Source organism: Pecten maximus, chromosome 1, assembly GCF_902652985.1.
Source record: "Pecten maximus chromosome 1, xPecMax1.1, whole genome shotgun sequence".
NCBI classification, from domain to species: Eukaryota; Metazoa; Mollusca; class Bivalvia; order Pectinida; family Pectinidae; genus Pecten; species Pecten maximus.
In genome coordinates this window covers 34,424,651-34,449,642 of record NC_047015.1, presented here as the reverse complement: position 1 = coordinate 34,449,642, position 24,992 = coordinate 34,424,651, and the positions used below count along the sequence as shown (strand labels likewise).

The window sequence follows — 24,992 nt, the reverse complement described above, 5'->3', positions numbered from 1 at the left end:
AAGTTATGCGAGTAAGCTAAAGTAGTAAACTTTCGAGGACAGAGAAGATGGTTGGTTCACGCTTAGCACCTATTTTGGTGTTGACTGTATTAATATGGAACATAGATGCAGAGCGCTTGAAAAGCCGTGCCCATGGAAATATGGGACGTATGAAATTAGCAGATTTCAAAAATCTGCGCCGTGTTGCGAGAGAAAAAGGACATAGCCGTAAAAACTTTTTGGTAAGTTGACACCATCGTCACATCGTAATGGGCCCACCTGTATTTACCTGTGTATGATCACAGATATCGCGTGATCAGTCTAGTCCGAGTACATCACCAGACCATTTTAATTTATAATTTATCATACTATCATGAATATTTCATATGTTGCATTTTTTTAAACTTCTATATTGGGAATTTGAGTGACAAAAAATTGGAATATGATATATATCATATGAGCTATTGTACATGTATAAATCATATATATATATATGTACTCTGTACAAATAACCTGGAAAAAATCTACCTGATACATATGTATCACAAAAAGAACAAATCCATTTGGGAATAATAACGAACCCATTAATATTTTCATAAAATCTATATTTCATTTTCAAAATTTCATACATAAACAAAAGTTAAGTAGGTCATTTTAACTTTAATGTCATTTAAGGTGGTGTGTTCTGGCATCTATCCAAAGTGTCTTTCTGTGTACAGTAATTATTGCATCATGGACCTTTTTAATTTGTATGGGATATTCATTACAGTTTTCTTAAATATGTAAGCATTATATTTCAAAGTTCTTAAAATTGTGTTAAATATACTGTTAATATTCAATCAAATCAGGCATTAGAGTAAAATGCAAGTTACTCATCCATTGGCTAAATTACTGTCTATAGATTACAGTGTAATTATGTAGACTATATACAAAGGAACATACAATTTTGCTACAAATATTGATAAAAAGAGAAAAAATAAAAACCAATGCAAAATACATCATATATTTACTAAATATTTTGAGAACTTGTATCACGGACTAAATGTCAGGATCGAGGACCAGTAACTTACTGAATGTTTGTAGGGAATAATCTACTCCAACAATGTTAGAGGCGTCCTGTTGGCGTCGGAACCAAGACCTTCAGCTAACTGAAGTAGGAATACCCTTGACTTTCAAAGTTACAATAACATATATAAGTGTTAAAGCCACATACTCCCAATGAAACATATATCAATGGTTACATTTTGAGCCTTTCACGATTTTCGGACTTTATACATACCTAAGAGATTATCGTGAATCAGAAACTGAAAATTTATGAAAGTATACGGGGAATTCCCAAAAATAATAACTGTTGCTGCTAGAACAAGTTTCTCTGAAAAATTAGTCCCACAATGCAACAGCGGGTTTTACAGTCCATACAAAATGGTGTAACGCCTTAAGCGTGGACCTGCGAAAACGCAGACAGATTCTGCCAAAAAAAGACGCAAAAGTGAGTGGAATCGGCAAAACCAGAGTATTTCCTTAGGAAAGGAAGTGATTCGTTGAAACTTAGCGAGAGAAGAAAAGGGAATAGACTCGAATTCCCTTTATGCAGGACGTCTATTGGATTGCTGGTTAGCTTTTGAACATTTTATCGATGTTTTGTTGTATGCATATTGCTACATGTTAAAATTAAGTATCTAAATGTAAACTATGTTTATTTTGTTCAGTTATTACGCAATATTCTGTTAATATGTTTAAATGAAAGCATTATTAGGCAAAGTTCACGTATGCTCGACGATATGTAAACAACGGCCATGTGTGTAGTTTATATATGCAGTACACGTTGTTATAGCCTTGTTCTTGGCTCTGTGACAAGTCTCGCGATAAATATAAATGTGGCGAGTTTTTTTTATACACTGATGTCTCAATTCTCCCCCGGTCAAGCGTCCAGGCCAGTGGTCATTTTAATGTTAGGAGAGCGTGAATGAGCATCTTGGATTGCCATTAATACATGTGTTCAACTAGAATTTTAGGTTGTTTGGGAGTATGTGGCTTTAAGATATATGCCAGAAACAGTATAATTCTTCCACTGAAACTAAAAACTTTATACAAATGTAGTTATGATATATTGTCAGTTATATATAGCTGCCTACATGGTATATATACATGTATGCAGAGTTCAAATTTGTGAGAAAAATATGACTGACTTTCCGTCAAAGTCTTATTCAGATCAAAGAGATTTAAAGTGAAATTAACATCTTTTGCTGAAAGTATACCAAAAGCGATATAGTATTCGTTAAATGGTGACTAAGCTGAAGGGCAGCAAAAAAAAGTTTGGAAAATATGACCATCACATGTATACATTTATAACAATGGGGGCATGCGATAACTCAGTCGGTTAGAGCATGCGCACCAGCCAGGTAACCTCAGGATGGAGATCTGAGGTGCGCAGTTTGACGCTCCCTACCCATGTCGGTTTGTATTTCTCGAGAAGCTTTGAAGAATTGACGGGTCTGTGCTGTTGCGATTCTGACCTAATTACCCTAATTGCTTTAGATGGCATGCGATGGATCTTCCATTTGTTGTTAGTGAGGTAATCACCAACTACTACAAGGAGACCCCACCTCAAAATGACCCTGGCTGTTCACCGGGCAATAAATTAAACCCAACCAACAAACAAACATTTTTCTAGTTCTAGTTTCTGGTTCAAATTTATGAAACGTATATTTAATCTTTTGAATAACATTGTGGTATTTGGTAATAACAAGGACATGTAATTTTGTACTTACAGTATATAGCTTTAACTTAATAAAGTCTTTCTAAGTTTTTGTTTATAACTAAACTTCATAATCCCTTATAGATTTGCTCAGTTACATCAACAATTCATCAGTAGTAAAGTATGTTATAAACATCTAAAAATAGAATGTGCGCATCTTCGAATGATAAACAGAAAAGCATGGGGTTGTTTATCAGATGCTGAGAAGATTCCCTGCCAATTCATGTTGGCTTTTCACATTTAACTTTCTATTTTTGTCAAACAGACACGCGTGTACTGTAGATGTTGTGATTTTAACCAATCTTCTTTGCCCAACGAGTACGTCTGATCAACTTTGGGCTTCTGATGTGTGGCTTTGATCTCCAGTTCGCCATTTTTCAAAACAATTCAACCAGTTTGCGCAAGCGTGCAAGGCACTATAATAGCTATCACCTCATAGTACGGACAGTGTATGTTTAGCCAATAGGAAGTCAACATTTTGTCATATGATGTACTAATACATGAAACTAAGGTTGGGGGTGTGTTACATATTCTTATATCACGACTACAAAAGAAAATTATAATAAATATATCATGTAATATAATAAGTTTGGAAACAACTACAAAGCAGCTTTGTTTTGTGAAGTATAAAAGTTATTATTTTTAACTTTACAGGGAAAATATAGTGCCATGATGATCGACCAGGAGGATGTGTTACAGAAGAAGCACATGAAATTTACACGTGTAAAAAGTAAGGACAATTTTAATATAAAGCTTCCCCAAAGAAGTTTTAAGAAATAAATGAATCGTGTAAGTTTTTATGTTAAAGCAGTGAAGCTAATTAACACATATTGTTATGTAGTGACATAAATATATTAATATTACATTTCATTACAGAATTTATCATGATAAGTCCCTGCCCACAAATAAGCTCCCTTTATCAATTGATCCACAAATAAGCCCTCCAAAAATTTTATACTAAACTTTTACGCCAGGGAAGGGGGCTCATGATAATAAATACAGTACTAAACTTTTACACTAGGGAAGCTTTAAGGGGGCTCATGAGAATTAATACAGTACTAAACTTTTACACTAGGGAATTAAAGGGGGGTCACAAGAATTAATACAGTACTAAACTTTTACACTAGGGAAGGGGGATCATGAGAATAAATACAGTACTTAACTTTTACACTAGGGAAGGGGGCTCATGAGAATAAATACAGTACTTAACTTTTACACTAGGGAAGGGGGCTCATGAGAATAAATACAGTAATAAACTTTTACACTAGGGAAGGGGGGTCATGAGGGATGTACTTACTTTACACTAGTGTTGTTTACCAGTATTTGTGTCATTCTGATCTCAGTTACAGAAAATGATGTAAAAGTTATTATCGATCTGAGTGTAAATTAAGCGGGAAGGTTTAGTATACTGTTCTTTTTCCACACAGTGACGGAATGTAGTGTTGAATGTCGCGGTCACAAGGTGTGTGTCAAACATACAGCCACCAACAACACCAAGTGTGTCCCCAAGAAATTTCTCAAGGAAAGGTAAGGAACTTAATATGTGTAGATTTTTAAGGCGGCAACTGTTAGTGTGTACCAGTATGTGTATGTTCTTGGAGGGGGGGTGTATGTCTCCTCGCCCATGATACTTTATATTGTATGAAAACACTTCATGATCAGTATCAAGTTTATTAACAACTTAGATTAAAACAGCTAATAATGTTTTTGTATATATATAATGTATATATAGATAGGAAAAAATATTTACAAGTAATGGTATAGACCAGTTACGTGATGAATCTATAATACTGTAACATATTATGTATACAAATATTTATTCCAAGTAGCTATGTCATACAGATCTTATAGATATACTTGGTGCATATCTTACTTCACATAACAACTTTGCCCTTCTCCCATTATGGCTATATCAATTCTAAAACTTATTTGAAAATTTAGTTGGTGTATAAGGCCTAAAAAAAAAAGTTGTGTGTTTCCGGTTTCCCGACCGACCCCAATAAATCAACGCCGACCCAAAAGTTTTTAGACATTCTTCAGAAATTTTCTCGGTTTTCCGTGACCCGATGAACGTTTAAGATTTTATTCGAGTCACCGAGCATTGTCGTCAAAACGTTTGCCTAAACAACGAGATCGCCCAAGCGTTAGAAAGACCCAGAATTTGGGGTTTCCCATATGATGCAACATGGCGACCGCTAACTGTAAGGCATCAACGGTGATCGCAATAACAATAAATAAATGCTGTAATTCTTCAGAAAAAGCATTGATGGCAGTCATTCCTAACGACATGCTTATTGAGGACGTCTTCCGCCACTACCATGAGGGAGCGGGGAAGGCAGTGAGATGCATAGCAAAAGGAAAAACGTCCTTAGAAAAGTCAGATAAGTTTGAACTGAGCGCAGGTCTCACAATATCTGATGTTATAGCTATAGGATCGATTCGGAGTAAGATGTATTGAATTTACGTGTGATGAACAGGAAACCATTGAAATAACCGTTTTTAGTTGTTGTTTTTTAGCAGAATATTCAAAACGACTATAAAGACAATAGTGGTTCAAAACTGTTTATTGGAAAACAACCATTTTCTGTTTTAATATAAAATAGCAATATCATTGACATCAACATATTTTGTACTCTGGCAAGCTACTCTCCTCAGTGGAACATTAAATCTGTGTGTATAATTGCAAGTGTTCAGATGGTAAAAGTCTACAGTTAACACATATTAAATAGCCCTACAACTTAAACATCTTCTTCTCCAGTATTAAAAGTATAATGTAATTCAAAGCATAAAATCTGCTTAAAAATATTTAATAAAAAACAAACTTTTACCTACCTACCGACCCTAACTTTTTGAGGAGATGAAACTAGAAACACACAACTTTTTTTTTTAGGCCTAACATACCATAATGATCCTCATGTAGATAAGCCTGCTCTCTCTACAGTGACAAAAAGAGGGTAGGGGTTTAGCTATAGGAGTAGGCTTGTTTTCAAGAATCACTCCTATTTAGTCTTAAGTTTCTGATATACTTCACATAGTTAGCAAGTACTATACACAGAGCTTATTATCCCTTCATGATGAAGTCGGGAGGATTAATACACAGGCAAAATATCTTCAGGTCAAATTCACGATGATGTGAAAAATTTCAGGTCAATTTGAACTCAAAAGAGCAGAATAGTCCGTTCATATCAAGAAATTGACCAGAAATTGACATGAATTTGACATGAAAAAAAATTCTTCCATGTAAACTTCAGAAAGAATTCAGAAAATTTTCAGGTCTGCAGTCTTTTTTCAGGTCAAATTTAATTACCTCAGAACATTTTGCCTGTGTAGTGTTGCAGTTGTAAGTGCATGTGTATGTGTGGAAGTTTTTGTCAGCTCTTTTGCGACTTCATTTTTGTTTTGGTTGCAAAAATCAGGCGAAATATATGTATAAATATGGCAGCGGCATCCTTTGGGCTGATCAAACTCAAACTTCATGCAGATCTTCCGAATCAAAAGTGCTTGCTTTGGATTGCTTTTCAGGTCCAAAGGTCAAGGTCAAAAATTGTTTCCCTACAATTGGTACTCAAGTTCCCAAGGTCAAGGACAAGATCACTGTTATATCTTTTCATAAAAAATCTTTCATTAGTGAGTCATGTCTTAAGCCACTTAATTTTTGAACAGATTTCTTCAATCAAATTTCTTGATTTTGTTCAAGTATGAGAAAACTTTGAGTAAGTTGTCCAAGACAGCTTGAGGCTTATATCAGGACAAACTTGTGAGTTGTGGTGCCTTGGTTGTGAGTTATATAAGGGGATGATTATTTATGAGTGTTGGTTTAGAATTGCTCTATATTATCATGCCGTCCCTGTATTTATCAAATTCAGAAGTGCTAGTCTATACACCTCCATGCATGAACTATCTTGTACCTATATTTATTAAACTTTGTATAGTGCTATAATATTTCCGTGACTCGGTACATATTTTATGTCGCAATGATTTATGATGAATAAGACTGATGGGTGACTGGTCATGTTGTCGACACTCCTGGTCAGTTGTCCTGATAGGTGTGTGGTCACCATACTAATCTTGTACATCCGATATACAGTAATTTACAGGTTGAAATGCTTCGAACATCTTCAGTATTAGTTTGATGCTTTGACAATTCCAACCTGGCTTTGGTTGTAAGTTGAATCTCTGTAAATGTTTTGGATGGATCTGGCCTAAGTTCAGCATTCAGTCATTTTGGAAGTCAAACTAACATATATTTCCTTTCGTATCTTTAGAATTGAATTCATTCATTCTAATATTGCATCTGTATAACCACTTTTAAAGGTGGACAACACTTTGAACGTCCAGTTACAATATACCTACATGGTGATCATTTCCTCCACTCGGATCATGTATGTGGGTGGTGATATATAGTGGACATATAAAGATATTTGGAAGCAATAAAATGTCTCTAGCCTACCTGTCTGTCTCCTATAAAAATATCATTGATGTTAGTCAGAATTTTTCAGGCAAGACCAGAACATGATTACTCGTTTTTTCATGAGTTCAGTTACAATTCATAAGTGGTGTAATAGGTTCTCAAAGTGTAGAAGAGTTCCAAAAAAACTCATGACTTCAGGTCTGAAATATCATTATCCAGAAAAATCATGATATAATTTTCTACAGAAACATGCCCACTGGTGTATTTCATGAAAAGGTTGGGGAGATTTGCAGGTTTGGTAATTATATACTGTATTTGACCTAATAAATGCACCAGGTCATATTATAAGCTGCTATTTTAACCAGACTTTCTGAGAAAGGAAGAATTTGTTTTTTAACATTTTCCTTTCCATTCTGATGAAAATATACATTGCAGTAGAAGCTGCTATTTTTAAGCAGACTGAGTAATGAAGAATGTGTTTTTTAACATTTTTCTTTCCAATCTGATGAAAATATACATTACAGTAGTCATATTAAAGATATTGAATGCATACAATGTAAAGTTCAGGCCTCTGAACCCCTATGAACTATTTTGATAGTATCAGTCAGTGGCTAGTAAAAAACTGTTATCAGGATGCCTTAATTATATAACTTACTGGAATTAAAAAAAAGAAACCTGGCTGACAAACGTCTGGACACAAAGTTTGTTAATGTGCTTGTCTACAATTGTATTTATCTTGTATTACTTGCACTAACAGTGATAGCTATCACATGTCACCACATGTACCGTAGGTTGTGGGCGTTTCTTACCACTATACTTCATTTTAGTAATGAAATCCAGGTATATACAATACCATCTCATATTATCATAATTATTTTTCTGATTCTTAATCAGATCTTCTTTTATCAATGTTTGAGATATCAATTATGTTCATAAAAAGATTTCATGATTTTAACAAATATCTTCATCTGCCCATTTAATTTCCAACTGCAGTGTAACAATTTCTGAAAATTCATATGCATAGTTTCATGAAATTTCAATTCACTTAATCTGTCCGATGGCCAGTTCCAAATTGTGGTTATTTGGGGTACATGTGTCTAGATGTGACGTGATGTAACACATGTAAAAGTTACAGGATACAAATAAAGACAGGTTCTTGTTGGAGGGGAAAATACACACCTTAATGTTTGAAACACACAGACCATGCATGCCTTTGAGGAAAAAATTGGGAGCAAATGTAATTTTACAATGCATTCTCAAGAATAAATATCCTTTCACTATATATTTCAAATGTTTTCCGTAAAACCTTGATGATAATTTAGGTGTGCAATGTTTGTAAATGTAAGGAGATGGCCGATGCCAGCCTTTTATAAATGCCTCCGACGAAAAATTGCAGTGCCTTGCTTTTGTAGCTGACCTTTTTAATTTAACGAAAGCATTACATAATCTCTGTAGATGAGTGTTTCTTATCTTGGCATTTTCATGAAATGTCACAGAAATAAAGGATTGTTTTGCTGGTCGACTGCCTAGACAGTTGACACACGTGATTTATCATTGTCCTTTTAATATGACCAAATAGTTTCCCACACACATTTAACACCATCTGTTATAAATTTCTCTAACTTTTTAACAGTCACGTTTTGAGTGATGTTTTACACATACCTTTAATGATTGGTGGGTAAGTGGCTTTTTTTCCTCGTACATGTTTATAAAACTATATTTTAACTAGAAGCATTAACCAGCTACTCCTCAACATACATGCCATGCTTTCACGAGACCAATAAGGGAGATTGATGATTATTTTAAGGGAGTTTTGCCTAAAATAAGGGAGATTTGTGAGCGTTGAAGTTCAACCATATTCAATAAGTAAAATTTGGAGATTAAAGTAATCTATTCTATTTTCAACATTAGCAAGACATCGTTACTGTCCTATAAGTCATGGTAATATTTTTATTGCAGAGAAAGCTCGCAATATTATTGAGTGAGGAGTACACAAGAAATGTGTATATTCTGTAATAGCTAGTCCCAATGTGCTAATACATAAATTTGTACTCAAAGAGGGGACCACAATAATAGCTCAGTCGGTTATAAGATGCTGACCACGTAATCTCAGGTGGAGATTCGAGGGGCACAATTGACACTGCCTACCAGTGTCAGTTTGTGTTTCTTAGGAAGCTAAGAAACAGGCAGGTCTGTGTTGTTGTTGTGTCCTTGGGCAAGACACTTTACCCTAATTGCTCTGGATGGCATGTGATGGGACTTCCGTATGTTGTTCAGTTGGGTAGTCACCAACTACTACAAGGTAACCCTCCCTCAAAATGACCATGGCTGTTCATTGGATGATAAACACAGCAAACAAAAAGGGACTTATTGCAGTTACAGGACAATGAAATAACAGTAAGATTTTCAGAGAACACCACATAGACAATTGGGTTGGCTTATTATATAGACCAGACATTGGGCCTGAATTTTCAAATTGTACTTTAAAACTCAATACTTGAAGTCATGAGAGGATTCATCAAACTTATTACGTGAAAACCAGAAGAAATAAAAATAAATCTTTTAGAAATAGTTTGATTTTAAACGGGTGAATTCAAATCAGTATACAATGTGAATGTAGTACCAGGTAGTTTTCGTCAGCAATCTAACCTGTGTGCAAACAGGACCAAATTGACAAATATCACATTAACATTTCGGTGAACATCTATCACACACCATAGGTGTGTTCAGCGGTCCATATAGCCATACAGTTTATTCAAATTTCCTGGATGCCCTTCTTCTGGTTGTACCTGTGTTTGTGTAGGTGAGCTAGGTTTCCGAATATTGACCCATGTCTCTACCAGTGTCTGGTTTTGCCTTAGGCAAGTTTACACAGAGTACTAACTTGTGTAGTGTTGACTATATAGCTAGCCAGTACAAATAAATACATAATAAATATGTACCTACAGGGCATACAAATTTAACTGTCTGTAGTATGTACATTGTAACTTTACTTATTTTTTAAATACAGCAATTGAAATTTTAGAAAATTTGAATTGGTTATTCATGCATGTTTTTAAACTTCAATTTACGATATTTTTTATCAGAAAATCTATTGAAAGTTATATGAATCTCTCCTCGTGTGTACCAGGTACATATTCACACAGGATGGTTGTATATAGTGCTTGACATTACCCACATAAACATTTATGTATACATGACCCAGACATATAATACAGCACAGTAAAAACTGCATCACACATTGCTCTGTTATATCAGCTCATCTCAAACCTGGTCCGAGTAAACACGAATAGTTTAAAAAAAAACTTCCGATCAACACATCAATATAGTCTATATGACAGCTTTTCAATTCATGCCACACTTTCAAGCTTATTCATATATATATACTGTAAGAAAACTATGGTGAATGCTGTGTTCATCCTACAATAAACCCAGGGGCCAACACACCAAAATTTAGGGTTAGGGGATATTGACTTATTGCAGGACAATGAGATAACATTTGTTACCACATTTAGTGAACTACAAAAGATTCGAGTGGGCATTTTACCAGATATGTTCTTATATTGCCAGAGAATTACTTTGGTGGATTGCCAGTTGACTGTACATAGAGATTTTCTATAGATGAAATACTGGACACATAATGTTACATGCCATATAATTTACCATCCCTTTACTTGATAATAGTCATTAATTATCTGCATTAATATTCATGATTTCAGAAATATAATAAACCCAACAAAACTCTGTCACATGGAAATCAAATGGTTTTTTTTCTGAGGCTAGTTATAAACCATATACTAATCTGCAAATGAGCCCATGCCCAGAAATAATCCCAACCAAACCCCCAATCCCGTCATTGCAAAATCATTAATCATAAAATAGATTTGTAGCAAGCTGAAAATGGTCCACAAATAAGCCCTTTTCAAAATTTAATACATGTATTAATTAAGTTTTACACTAGAAAATGGCCCAGGCTTATTTGAGGATAAATATGATATGTAGAACTGATCTATTGTTTCAATGGAGCCATTCTCATTATGATTTGTAATGGCCATCTGATACTAGTGGCCTTAATTATATAATCATGGAATACTTAATGCCACAAACCAAAACAGAATTTACATACTCTTTATTTCTGTATAATTATATCAAAAATTCCTGTGCATAACAGATTTCATACATGACCCTCTTGAGGATGAGCTTTTTCACGACCAAATGCATACAACCATCAAGACAAAGCAGAGACTTGTTAGGATAGAAATTGGTCGTTTATTATATATAAACGACAGACTTGAAAATGTGGATTTTCAAGCCTGACACACATGTACAACTTGTGTATTTGTATGTAATAATCAACAGCACCTAGGTGATGTTTTTATCAGATGGTTACTTATCCATCATCCATACTTAGTTGTTATTGCTATTTCCTGAGAACAACACACTGACAGGTTGTCTGATGTCATCTGTACTCCCCTTTCATGCTCCCTTTATGCATGAACAGTTTTGAAACTGATTGAAGTTGTTATCACTATATTTTCTCTGGAATTACATAATACTTAAAGAAACAGAATCTTACTAACATTTTACTGGGCAGCACAGGTAATACTCCTCTAGCATGATAAATGATTTTGAACATCGTTAACTATAACTGCCCGATTCAGCTAATTCGTGTGTACAAAGTTGTATATGGTAATTTGTCATTGCATATTACCGAAATGGAGATATGGTAATCTGTCATTTTAATTATTTAATTTTCATGCAAGCACATGTAATCAATCATACAAGTCCACACTTTTATGGAAACGTGCTGTGGCAAAACAATTCCATTCCAGGGGAAATCCTGGCTAGGTATTCACTACTGAGAGTATTGGTATATGGACAGTTTTGAGGGATTTCAGGATCAATATCACAATTAAAAACTTATCCCAATAGCTCTCCCTTACTGATGTTTCACTGTCAGATCAAGATTTTCTCACTAACATATCCCAGAAATAAATATTACATAATTAATTCAGCACCAAAGGCCATTACTGTACAAAACAATAGCCTCAGGGCTGTTATGAATGCTTATGACATAGGAATGTGTCCCTAAGATTTTTGTAAATACTGTACATGTATTCAAGGCAAGGTATGCGAGCACATTCAAATGCTACCTCTGGGTATAATGGTTGTATATATATGGTTATTGACTACTAAAAGTCATCATGTTCAATATTTTAAGCATTACTGAAAATGAAAAAAAAAATCCAATCTCTATATGAAATTGTCACAAAGCAGAGATTTTAAACCTACATTTAACCGGAAAATACAGCTTCAATGTCTATCAAGTAGAAAGCAGTTGAAATATGAATACAGCAAATATATTAAAATGTACAAGTGGTACTCTAGACTTTCTTCCTAATTTTCATAGACCATTTAAAATCCCCTCAAAATATTGATGGAAGAAATCATAAAATCAGTTACATGTATAATGTAGCTATAGGTAAAATAAAGTGATTGTAGGTTTGTATGTAAACCTTAAAACATCTTGTTTGGTCAGACTAGAGGATATAGGGTCATATTATAATTGTGTTTAAGTTTTGGATGATCAGGAGTCACATACTTTAACTTGTACAAAGTCAAATAACTGTATATTTTATGTTAAGTATTTAAGGGTAAATATCTAATCTGTTTATCATATAATGTGTCATTCAATTCATGTGGGGACAATTTTCTATCATTGAAAATTTTCTGACAATATCTGTTTCAAACAATACTGTCGTTTTATTTATTGCAGTCATCGCTTATCCAAGTTCAATAAACACCTAAAAAAGGCCAAGAAACACCACAATCGTCTGATGAAGGAGCGATCTGGCCATTACCAAAAGTTCAACCCTCTGGAGAGCAGGGTTAATGAGCTGGATGAGCGTCCTCAGAACATCAGACACAAGCACATTATGGCCATGAAGAAAGCCAAGGTATAACTCTTTTTCTATTTCTTTATCTAAATAAGTAAAATTAAAGAGGTCTTATCAAAACAGTGTTTATCAAAATCCTATAGTGTCATGATAGTCCATTTGGTTAGAGTGTTGGCCGACGTAACCTCAGGTGAAGATCTAAGGTTCGTAGTTCAACGCTCCCTACCCATGACGGTTTGTGTTTCTCAGGAAGCTGGGGAATGGACCAGTCTGTGCTCTTGTGTTGTGTCCTTGGGCCAGGCTTTTAAAATTTTTACCCTGGATGGCATGCAACAGGTCTCTTTTATGTTGTTCATGAGTGAGGTAGCCAACAGCTACTGCAAGGAGACCCCCCCTCCCACCAAACAAAATTTGAGATTCCTCAACACGGATTCTCAAAAAGCTTCTTATGTATGGATGTAGAATTGTTACTCTAATAACAATTGGCCAAGTACTTGGATTTTTTATGTCTGTGCTTAGTTGGCCTAAACATAATGGTATCATGCAGTAAATATGTGCCTTTCAATAATTATGACCTTATTGATTTTTTTTCCTGTTCTGCAGAAAAACAAAAGTGACTTCATTTCACAGCACAGACTGATTGAGAACATGGATGCTGTTGATGTGAGTTTTACAAATGTTACAAATAAATAAACTACAGGTATACAGGTGTTTATTTTTAACGTCTGGGACGACAAAGTGATAGGAGGTATATGTAAGTGTTGTCCTTGCCTCTACTTCCATCTGTCTCTCCATCCATCCACAAATCTGGTGGAGAAGTCACAGTCTATATATATACAACCAATCTAATTAAAATCTAGATGGTCATTCTCACTACGTTACTTGAACACTAACAACATCCCATAAGGGTCACGTCAGGTTGACCTCTGAGATGTGTGTATTTCACTTTCAGGGTGAATTGGCATTTTGTCGATGTCATCGAAGCAAAACATTTCGTCACAGCATGCATCTGAAGCAAACCATTTCGGCACAGTATATAGCGTTATGCTTTATGGGACGAAATGACTTGAACTAAATTGACAGATTATACAAGCTTATGCACTCTAGTCATGCTAATTCGGACATATAAAATTTACTTCCAAGATTCTGGAAGTAGTCATTTGATTGGCTAATCCAAAAGGTCACCCTGACGTGACCCCTTATGGGATGTTGTTAGATGTTCATGTAACGTAGTGAGAATGACCATCTAGATTTTAATTAGATTGATATACAACTAGATACTAGATCTATGATACAGTTCTGTATATATATATATATATACTGGAGCTTGGCTTGGAATTCATGCTGTGTGGAGAAATATTGCAAAGTTTACTTTTTACTAATGATTAACAGTGAAATAATACTGATGTTATTGGAATTGCATTTGGTTCAGTTTTCTGCAATTTAGAAAATTGATTATTTTTCCTATAACATTAGACATGAATTGAAATTGTTAAGTTTTGTATTTAGCTTTATTTCCATTAAGATGGAAATCTTAGTGATATATATAAAGCCTGTATATAATAAAACATAAATGTATAGCATGCAATTAAGTATTAGCAGTTTTCTATAGCTCTTTCATAGGTGCTTAACACGTTTATAAGTCCAATACCGATTATAGACTAATATATTACCTATGGCTCTACCCTATTTGAACTACCTGGTTAAATGGAATTTTGATGACAATGGAAGTGTCTATAATATAAATTACCTTTTACAGGAATTGATGCATTTGGGTGAAGGGAGCCAGTCAGAAATCAGCCGAAAATATCCAGGTGTGTAATAAGTTCTTTCATAACTGAATACTGTATTTATCGGACAGTAATGGTATGCCTGGTAAATAATCAGTCAAGGTTAAAAGTCAAAGGCTGCGCTTGACCTCTTTAAGAGGGGGTGAGAGTTGAGTCTTACTTGGCTTTCATTGCATGATAAATACGATATAAAACATCCTGACAAAATCTAAATGTGTTTTTAATTGAATTATTTCATAGATCCTTAACAAGTCATTTATTGGTCAAAATAATAATTTGACATATAATTTACCGCATTTGACCTAATGCCCCTGCCTTTTTTCAAGGAAATAAATCTTTGACCGAGTGTCAAAATGGTGTTAAAAAGTAATAATTCATGTGAAAAGTTTTGCTACTTTATGTGTTCAATTTTCTTCAACAAATTCAAGTCCCTGGAACACAAAATTTCGATTTTTTTCTATTCCTACAGATGTCATTGCTAAGTGCACCCGAAAATAAACACACATAGAAATAATAACTTACCATCTTTATTTGAAGATAAAGTAAAAGACTCAATTCATGTTGTTAAGTAACTGTTGTTCAGAAAAAGCTAGTAAAAGACGTAAATCAATTATTAGGTCAAAGAAAACGATGTCTGATATGATCTGGGAAATTACCTGTGTCTATAAATAGAACACAAAAGAGTTCCATTTGAACATAAATGGTGGAACACACGTTCTCAGGTCTATAGATCAGCTGGCATGGTTTACAAGTTTACAGGAATATTCAAGTGATGTTTAAGCTTAATATATGATAATGAATATATATCTTCATCTGGAATATTTTTATAACTGAATATTTGACCGTTTCCACAGCCTTGGGAATTCTGCTATAAGGTATAGTCTGTTCATAAAACTTCAGAATAACTAATCTTAATAAGGGCACTGTCAATTACACGCGCCCTGCGCCCTTATTAGGTCAAATACGGTACATTGTCAACATTTTAAATATCAAATTTACTGTTTTATCAGAATGTTCCAAAAAGGTTGAGGGTATCCGACAACGATTGAATGGTTGGTTTGTGATGCTGCACACACAGAAGAAAGAACACAGGGGCAAAAAACACATGAAATTCCATTCACAACTGAGAAAACCCAAGCACTATGGAGATTTTAGAACATGTAAGTCAATCTTGAAAACATGTTTATTAATTTGATGATTTGTTCTGTTATGTTTAGGGTTCAGACCTCAAACTTTGATTAAAAGTTGATAGACTAAACAAAAAATTTGTAATTTTAACAGAAAGTTGAATACAAACCACATTATTCAGGTAGCGGGGTATATCAATAAATAGGAAAGTATGTTTATAAACCAGTTTTCCATTACTGTATAATACCTGACTTGGAAGTCATGAGACTCTGAATGAGGTGGCAAGCTTCAGATGACTCTGACTGAAGTCTATCAAGCTTTATTTTAGCTCTCATTGTGGTGACATGCATGAGCTGTAGTTTGTCTCTGAATGAAATATATGCTATATTTTACTCTGATAAAGGCATCGTGAATTTAGTGTGAACTCTGATTGGCATATTATTACAGTCGGACAGTGCAAGTGTTCAGCGTCTGTGATGTGGGAACGACGTAACCTGGACATTGATGAAAACAGATTCCTTAATGTTACTGAGTTGGCTATCATAGAGGACATTCGCCAGGAGAAGTGTATTACACCCCTACTGGAGTCATGTGACACAGACAAGGACAAACTGTTGTCTAAGAAGGAATGGTGCTGCTGTTTTACAGACACCGGTATGTACAGGGACAGATCAATATAACCTTCCATTAAAGTCATTTTTGTCTTCATCTTCTATTTATTTAACATATTTGTCAAGTGATCGAAGATTCTTGTTCAAAGACCTGGTGATTGTAGTACACTAGATTTGATGAACTGTCTAGATCTGTGTTTTAGCCCACCATCAGCTCTTAAATGATAATAACCACTCTGTACACAAATTGTTACAAATTTGAGGAGTCAAATTTTACAAATGAGAGATCACCAAAATGTTACATGGTAAATTTTCCTTACAGAGGCTCCCTGCTTCAAGCATTTAGAGAGGGTCAAGCAAAGAGCAGACAGTCAAGGTAAGATTACTATGATTAACTGCATAAAAGTTACCGAGATACTATTCTATCAAATGAATTCTACATCAGTCCAGTTTTACTGAGGATAAGCAAGATTGATTATTGTATGAGTTAAAAGTATATCTTTACTCTCTGAAATATAAGTAGCGAAGACAAGATGATGTCTTTATATATATGATGTTCCAGTTCTTCTTCCTTCAACAAAATCATTGCCCTATGCCTTGTATTTTGACTTGATTTGTCTTTATATCTGGTTCTGTGTAAATGCTGCAAGCCTTGGTGTAAACAGCTCAATCCTATGAATCAATCACCTCTGAGAAAACTGTATTTTCTGTTTAAAGGCTACAGACCAGCATGCACCTCTGAAGGATTCTATGAGAAGACCCAGTGTGACCCTACTGGGATGTACTGCTGGTGCTCTGACCTTGATGGCAACCACATTGCCAACACAAAGATCCAGGGCAATCCTCATTGTGGTGAGTCTGTCTTGGTAGCTACACAGTGCCGGCCTATGGAACTTCTCCATTGTCTTGTATTCAAATAATAAAAAAAATTACCAATAACCTTAGTTCACACGGTTTAAATTGAATACTTTTAAAGTTCAGCAATTTGTTCCATATTTGGTAGTGTAATACAAATGTAGTTAAGCTGCTAGCTTACAGTGGAAGACTGTACTCGGGAAAGATAGATGACATGAAATTTGAAAAGAAATTATACTAAACTATAAAATATATACTTAACTAATTATTATTTATAAACTATATGTACATTCAAGTACATGTACTTTGATTATGAAGTAATTTTAAACTTTGGTGTTTCTCTGATTTTGTGTTACAGAGCGATTTGATTCTGCTGGACGACCTGTAGAGCTATAGAAGTGGAAAACATTGAAAAGGGCGTCTCGTTTACAACCCCACCGGCTAATTAAAAAGGAATGAAAAACAAAAAACGAAGCAAAAAAAAATCCTCTTCTACAAATATTTGAGGAGTGTTTTTGATAGAACTGTGATTTCATTTTAGATATTATGCCATATTTTTAATGGTGCATGCGCGTTTACTTGAGAAATATCAACATTTTATAAGTTTATTAGCTATTCTAATTATTCTAGCTAGAATATATATTCTGGTGATGTCATATTTTTAAGAGATTAAAATTGAGTCTTCCATTTTAATTTTTTATTGTACAGTGATATGAATCACACAATTTAAAGATTTTAATTGGCGTGAATAGTCGATCAAAGTTTAACATTTATGTGGTTTCGAGGTAGATCAAGGGAGACAATTTTTTGTTTTTTTATAACAAAATACTATAATGTAATCTGTATGTGAACATTGGATAACCTCCATTGTATGTACAAATGATTTACACATATCAACACCATCAGTCAATCATAGAAGTCAAGATAGTGTTTATTGACACTGAACATATTGTCATTATCTCAACAAATAACATTCCAACTTAACCATTTTCTATGATGTATTAAGATATAGGCAGTAATTTAAAAAGTCTTGTTTATATAACATTAAGTAAATATATTAAACGATTGATATCTTATGTATTGTATTAGTATTTTTTTATTGTTATACACAGCTGATAACGATTTTCCAGGTTTATCTATGTTCTTTATATACTTCGTTGTGAAATTAAAATTGGAATCTCTATGATTAGTAAAAAGACAAAGAGATAATTTCAGAATTGTGATTAATTTTTCAACATAAAACATGAAATTCTACTGTATGGGTAAAAAGGCTGTTTATAGGTTTGTTTGAATATATTTTTTACTTGTATATCAAATTGATTTGTAATAAAAGTCCTGCAGTGGAATTGTTTAATTTTGTGTGTTTTTTGTTTTTGTTTTGTTTGTTTCTTTATTGCGATCTTCATTTACCTCAACATTCACTTTAGTGTGCATCTAAAATTATCATAGATAAAACCTGATGGCCGCCATATTGAATCCAATTTTTAACAATTAAGAAACCTGTCATTAACTTACATGTATATTAATCAATGTTGTTGACCAAGATTGAAGAGAGCAGGAGGCCTTACTGTGTGAAGACAGTGAGTACCTGGGAAACCCATGGGTCAGACAGGTTCATGAAGGTCGGGAGCTATTTATATATTCCAGAGGTCGGTGTCAGCTGTAGACAGCTAGGTTTATTTTTTTATAAATGAGTGTGGTATTGATACTAATGAGGATATAGCTTAAGTATTTAACGTATGTTCCTTGTGACAAGACCTTTCCATTGCCACTACATTTGTGGACTTGCTGGTCACAGTATCATATATGTTAACCATACAAGTTAAGACTTTCATATTAGACATGTGTGTTCCTTGTCACAAGAACTTCTATTGGTACCTCATATCTGACCTGTGTAAAATACTTTGCAACATATATATTATGGGATATTATGGAAACCCATGAAATACATAAATCACTTAATGACGCACATGAAAAATAATTCAAAACACAGTGACTTGGTCTATTTTTGTGCTGATGAAAGATTGGTCAAAGGGGCTCCAATAAAAAAACAATGAGGTTAATTACGCTTCACACATTATTTATTTCTAACCTCTAATTTCTTTTGTACATAATGAGTATACATTGGTAGCACAATAGTTTTTAAAATGTACAGAATTTATATCCTTTTTCACTTCATTGTTAGACGTGGCTGGAAAGTATATCTATATAAACCTTGTTCTTAAATTTATTCCTCTAAAACTACAAAGCTCACATCACATATTCTTTTTCTAATTTTACCCCTCTTCTTTACCACGGTTCTTTTCATAAGGAAGAGTGACTGTCATTCTTCCTTATGAAAAGAATTTCCTGCAACAGTGAAAGACCTCACCACTACAAACATTTTTTTACTTCTCCAACATGCAGTTGCCTCTCTCCACAAACTATACCATAAGGATAGTGTCCAACTTCTCTATAATTTCCTATACCAACAAACTATAAATAGAATCCAACATCAAAGAGCTAATCTATAAAATATTTCCACAAAATCAAAAAGGACGTTTAAACTAAATAAAATCCAACATCAAAGAGCTTGTCTATAAAATATTTCCACAAAATCAAAAAGGACGTTTACACGTTGGTGGAACAAAAATGGAGAAGTGATCTCTTAAATGGCAAGATGTGAACTCTTGTATGTTAAAGATTTCGTTACTGTTGGAAAAATTTGACACGGAGAGCTCTTGCATGGTAAAAGTTGATCTAACTGTTAGGAAAAATTGAACATATCGGCTCTTGGATAGTACTGAACACTTACTTAGATGTTAGTGGAACATTATTAGTTTTTGAATGTTAAAGAATGCAGAGTGTTTACCTCATTGATGGTAGAAAATTACAGAGATAATCTCTTGAATGTTAAATTCTGTTTATCTGGACGTTGGAATAAAAGGTGAATTCTATTTACATAGCAGCTTGAGGTAGAAATTAAAAGATCGTATCTTGGATGGTAGAATGGTTTTGAAAGAAACGGGAAGAAACGTTTGTTGAAAAGAGGAGATCAGCTTTCGGATGGTAAAGATTCTTCGGCTCCCTGTCATATGTTCTAATGATGGACTATTTGTTGTGCATTTTTTTCTTTTGGAATAAATTTGATGGGGTGAGAAGGGGATGCTTTGATATCTTAATGCCAATGATGGTGTTGCTTACCTTGCTAATGGTGGATAATGAAGGAAAAAACTTATTATTGGAAGTGTCAGTTGACTGGTAATGGGAGAGGCGACCTGTTTGTAGACCGATTATCTTGACTGTTGTGTTAATTGGTAACAGGTTGAACAGATAGCTCAAGGTTAATAAATTATATGTTCCTTGCTGTCGGAAGAGTTTTGAATATGAATACATTGAGATAAGCTCTCTAATGGTAAAAATTGTAGTACCGATCTAGAGCTCATCTCTTCAATCTGGACACTCTGGTTACAATCTAAGTGACGATCTCTTCCATTATCTACCAACAGGAAGGTTACCATTCAAAAGGTCACTCTATAAAAAACCTTCAAACAGAAGCTTACTTTATCATTCGAAACATCAACTATCACACTTTTTTCCAACATTCAGGTAAACCAAAATAAATCAAGCACATATCCCTGAAGTTTTCTACCTATATCAAAGTAGACATTCTTTACTGTTCAAGAGCTCAACTTTGAACCTTTTTATCCTCAGCTAGGTAAACACTTTACCATGCGGGTGCCAATCTCCCTCAATTTCTATCCTCAGCTAGGTAAACACACTTTACCATGCGGGTGCCAATCTCCCTCAATTTCTACTATCAGCTAGGTAAACACACTTTACCATGCGGGTGCCAATCTCCCTCAATTTCTACTGTTTACCATGCGGTGCCAATCTCCCTCAATTTCAACCAACAGCTAGGTAAACACACTTTACCATGCGGGTGCCAATCTCCCTCAATTACTACTATCAGCTAGGTAAACACACTTTACCATGCGGGTGCCAATCTCCCCCAATATTACTGTTTACCATGCGGGTGCCAATCTCCCTCAATTTCTACAAACAGCTAGGTAAACACACTTTACCATGCGGGTGCCAATCTCCCTCAATTTCTACCAACAGCTAGGTAAACACACTTTACCATGCGGTGCCAATCTCCCTCAATTTCTACCTACAGCTAGGTAAACACACTTTACCATGCGGGTGCCAATCTCCCTCAATTTCTACCATCAGCTAGGTAAACACACTTTACCATGCGGGTGCCAATCTCCCTCAATTTCTACTGTTCACCATGCAGGTGCCAATCTCCCTCAATTTCTACCATCAGCTAGGTAAACACACTTTACCATGCGGGTGCCAATCTCCCTCAATTTCTACCATCAGCTAAGTAAACACACTTTACCATGCGGGTGCCAATCTCCCTCAATTTCTATCCTCAGCTAGGTAAACACATTTTACCATGTGGGTGCCAATCTCCCTCAATTTCTACCTACAGCTAGGTAAACACACATTACCATGCGGGTGCCAATCTCCCTCAATTTCTACTGTTTACCCTGGGTATCATGCGGGTGCCAATCTCCCTCAATTTCTATCCTCAGCTAGGTAAACACACTTTACCATGCTGGTGCCAATCTCCCTCAATTTCTACTGTTTACCATGCGGGTGCCAATCTCCCTCAATTTCTACTGTTTACCATGCGGGTGCCAATCTCCCTCAATTTCTTTCCTCAGCTAGGTAAACACACTTTACCCTGGGGGTGCCAATCTCCCTCAATTTCTACTGTTTACCATGCGGGTGCCAATCTCCCTCAATTTCTATCCTCAGCTAGGTAAACACACTTTACCATGCGGGTGCCAATCTCCCTCAGTTTCTACTGTTTACCATGCGGGTGCCAATCTCCCTCAATTTCTATCCTCAGCTAGGTAAACACACTTTACCATGCGGGTGCCAATCTCCCTCAATTTCTACCTACAGCTAGGTAAACACACTTTACCATGCGGGTGCCAATCTCCCTCAATTTCTACCATCAGCTAAGTAAACACACTTTACCATGCGGGTGCCAATCTCCCTCAATTTCTATCCTCAGCTAGGTAAACACACTTTACCATGCGGGTGCCAATCTCCCTCAGTTTCTACTGTTTACCATGCGGGTGCCAATCTCCCTCAATTTCTATCCTCAGCTAGGTAAACACACTTTACCATGCGGGTGCCAATCTCCCTCAATTTCTACCATCAGCTAGGTAAACACACTTTACCATGCGGGTGCCAATCTCCCTCAATTTCTACTGTTTACCATGCGGGTGCCAATCTCCCTCAATTTCTACCTACAGCTAGGTAAACACACTTTACCATACGGGTGCCAATCTCCCTCAATTTCTACCATCAGCTAAGTAAACACACTTTACCATGCGGGTGCCAATCTCCCTCAATTTCTATCCTCAGCTAGGTAAACACATTTTACCATGCGGGTGCCAATCTCCCTCAATTTCTACCTACAGCTAGGTAAACACACATTACCATGCGGGTGCCAATCTCCCTCAATTTCTACTGTTTACCCTGGGTACCATGCGGGTGCCAATCTCCCTCATTTTCTATCCTCAGCTAGGTAAACACACTTTACCATGCGGGTGCCAATCTCCCTCAATTTCTACTGTTTACCATGCGGGTGCCAATCTCCCTCAATTTCTATCCTCAGCTAGGTAAACACACTTTACCATGCGGGTGCCAATCTCCCTCAATTTCTACTGTTTACCATGCGGGTGCCAATCTCCCTCAATTTCTATCCTCAGCTAGGTAAACACACTTTACCCTGCGGGTGCCAATCTCCCTCAATTTCTACCACCAGCTAGGTAAACACACTTTACCATGCGGGTGCCAATCTCCCTCAATTTCTACCTACAGCTAGGTAAACACACTTTACTATGCGGGTGCCAATCTCCCTCAATTTCTACCTACAGCTAGGTAAACACACTTTACCGTACAACAGTCATCTCTGCCATGTTCCATTAACAACCAGGAAGCATTCAATACCATTAAAGAGCTGATCTCTTAATTTCTACTTACAATTAGTTAATCCTACATTACCATATAATAGAGCTGATCTTTTCTCATTTTCTACCAACAGGAAGGTAAACACACTTTACTGATCAGATCAAACTATCAAAATTTTTAGAACATCAATGGAACCTTTAACATACAAGAGTTTATATCTTTAATTTTCCAACAACAGCTAGGTAAACACACTTACATTGCAAGAGCATATCTCTTCCAATTCTCTTCAACAGCAAGGTAAACATCCTTTTCTATCCAAATGCTCACCATTTCAAGGTTACCTTGAAATTGTAACCTTGAAGAAAAGGTTACCAATTCAAGGTTACCATTTCAAGAGTTCACATCTTCAATTTTCTAGCGAGATAACAACATTCAACTGCTCAACCCTTTGATTTCTTCCAACACCAAGGTATCAATCTTTACCAATCAAACAGTCATCCATCCACAACAACAACAAACACCCTTTACCAATCAAGAGTTCATCTCTTCAAATTCTGTACCAAAAGCGAAGTAAGGTTTCTTAACGCTTCGAGAAATCATCTCTTCAGATACCTTTCAACAGAAGGTAAACATCTTTTACCATTCAAGAGCTTGTCTCTTCAGTTTGCAAACACTAGCAAGATAAGTTTTCAATTTCTACCACAAGACAAGTAAACAGACCTAAAATTTCTCCCAACACTGATGTAAACATCAAATCTTTCAAGGGCTCAAATTTTAACAATAATGAGGTAAACATTATTTCTATTCATTCGCCACAAAAACAATTATCTACCAAAATCAACAAAGAGCTCATCTAGGCAATTACTTACCATTATAACAATGATACACCTTAAACAGCTCGTCCTTATAATTACTTAAAAAAGCAACATAATCCATAATCACAATGCAATTACCTAGTAGGATAAGCATAATCGACAAGCAAAGAGCTCATCTCTAATTGCCTGCCAAAATAAGTTTGATTCACATAAAAAGAGTGTATTTCTATAATTATCTATCAAAAAAAGCATGATGAATCATTAAAGAGCTTGCCACTAATTATCTATAAATGTAAGCATGATCCACATACAAAGACCTCATCTTCTACAATTACCTACCAATATAAGTATGTTTCATTTGTATAGAGCTCATATCTGTAATTACCTACCAAAATAACTATTTTCCACATATAAAGAGCTCATCTACTTAATCACCTACTAAAATGAGCATGATCCTTATACAAAGAGCTCATCTCTATAACTAGCTGCTAAAATTAGCATGATCCACACACAAAGAGCTCGTTTTTACAATTACCTACTTAAATAAGCATGATCCACATACAACAAATTCATCTCTATAATCCCCTACTAAAATTAGCATGATCCATGTACAAAGGCTCCCTCTATAAGTACCTACTTAAATATGCATGATCAACATAGAGCTCATCTTTATAATCACCTAATAAAATGAGCATGATCCACATGCAAAGAGCTCATCTATATAATTATGTACGAACATAATCATGATCCATATACAAAGAGCTCATCTATATAATAA

General features: G+C 35.2%; 1 protein-coding gene across 1 annotated transcript; it reads left to right on the top strand.

Moving 5' to 3' along the window:
- Nucleotides 1–18,788, top strand: LOC117331520 (proteoglycan Cow-like). Its single transcript, XM_033890266.1, has 11 exons — nt 1–221; nt 3,392–3,467; nt 4,165–4,264; nt 12,925–13,105; nt 13,649–13,708; nt 14,805–14,859; nt 15,846–15,995; nt 16,411–16,617; nt 16,897–16,950; nt 17,292–17,426; nt 17,788–18,788. Exons 1-11 carry the CDS (start codon nt 48–50, stop codon nt 17,823–17,825), a joined length of 1,230 nt encoding a protein of 409 aa, XP_033746157.1. The 5' UTR covers nt 1–47; the 3' UTR covers nt 17,826–18,788.
- The last annotated feature ends 6,204 nt before the right edge of the window (nt 18,789–24,992 follow it).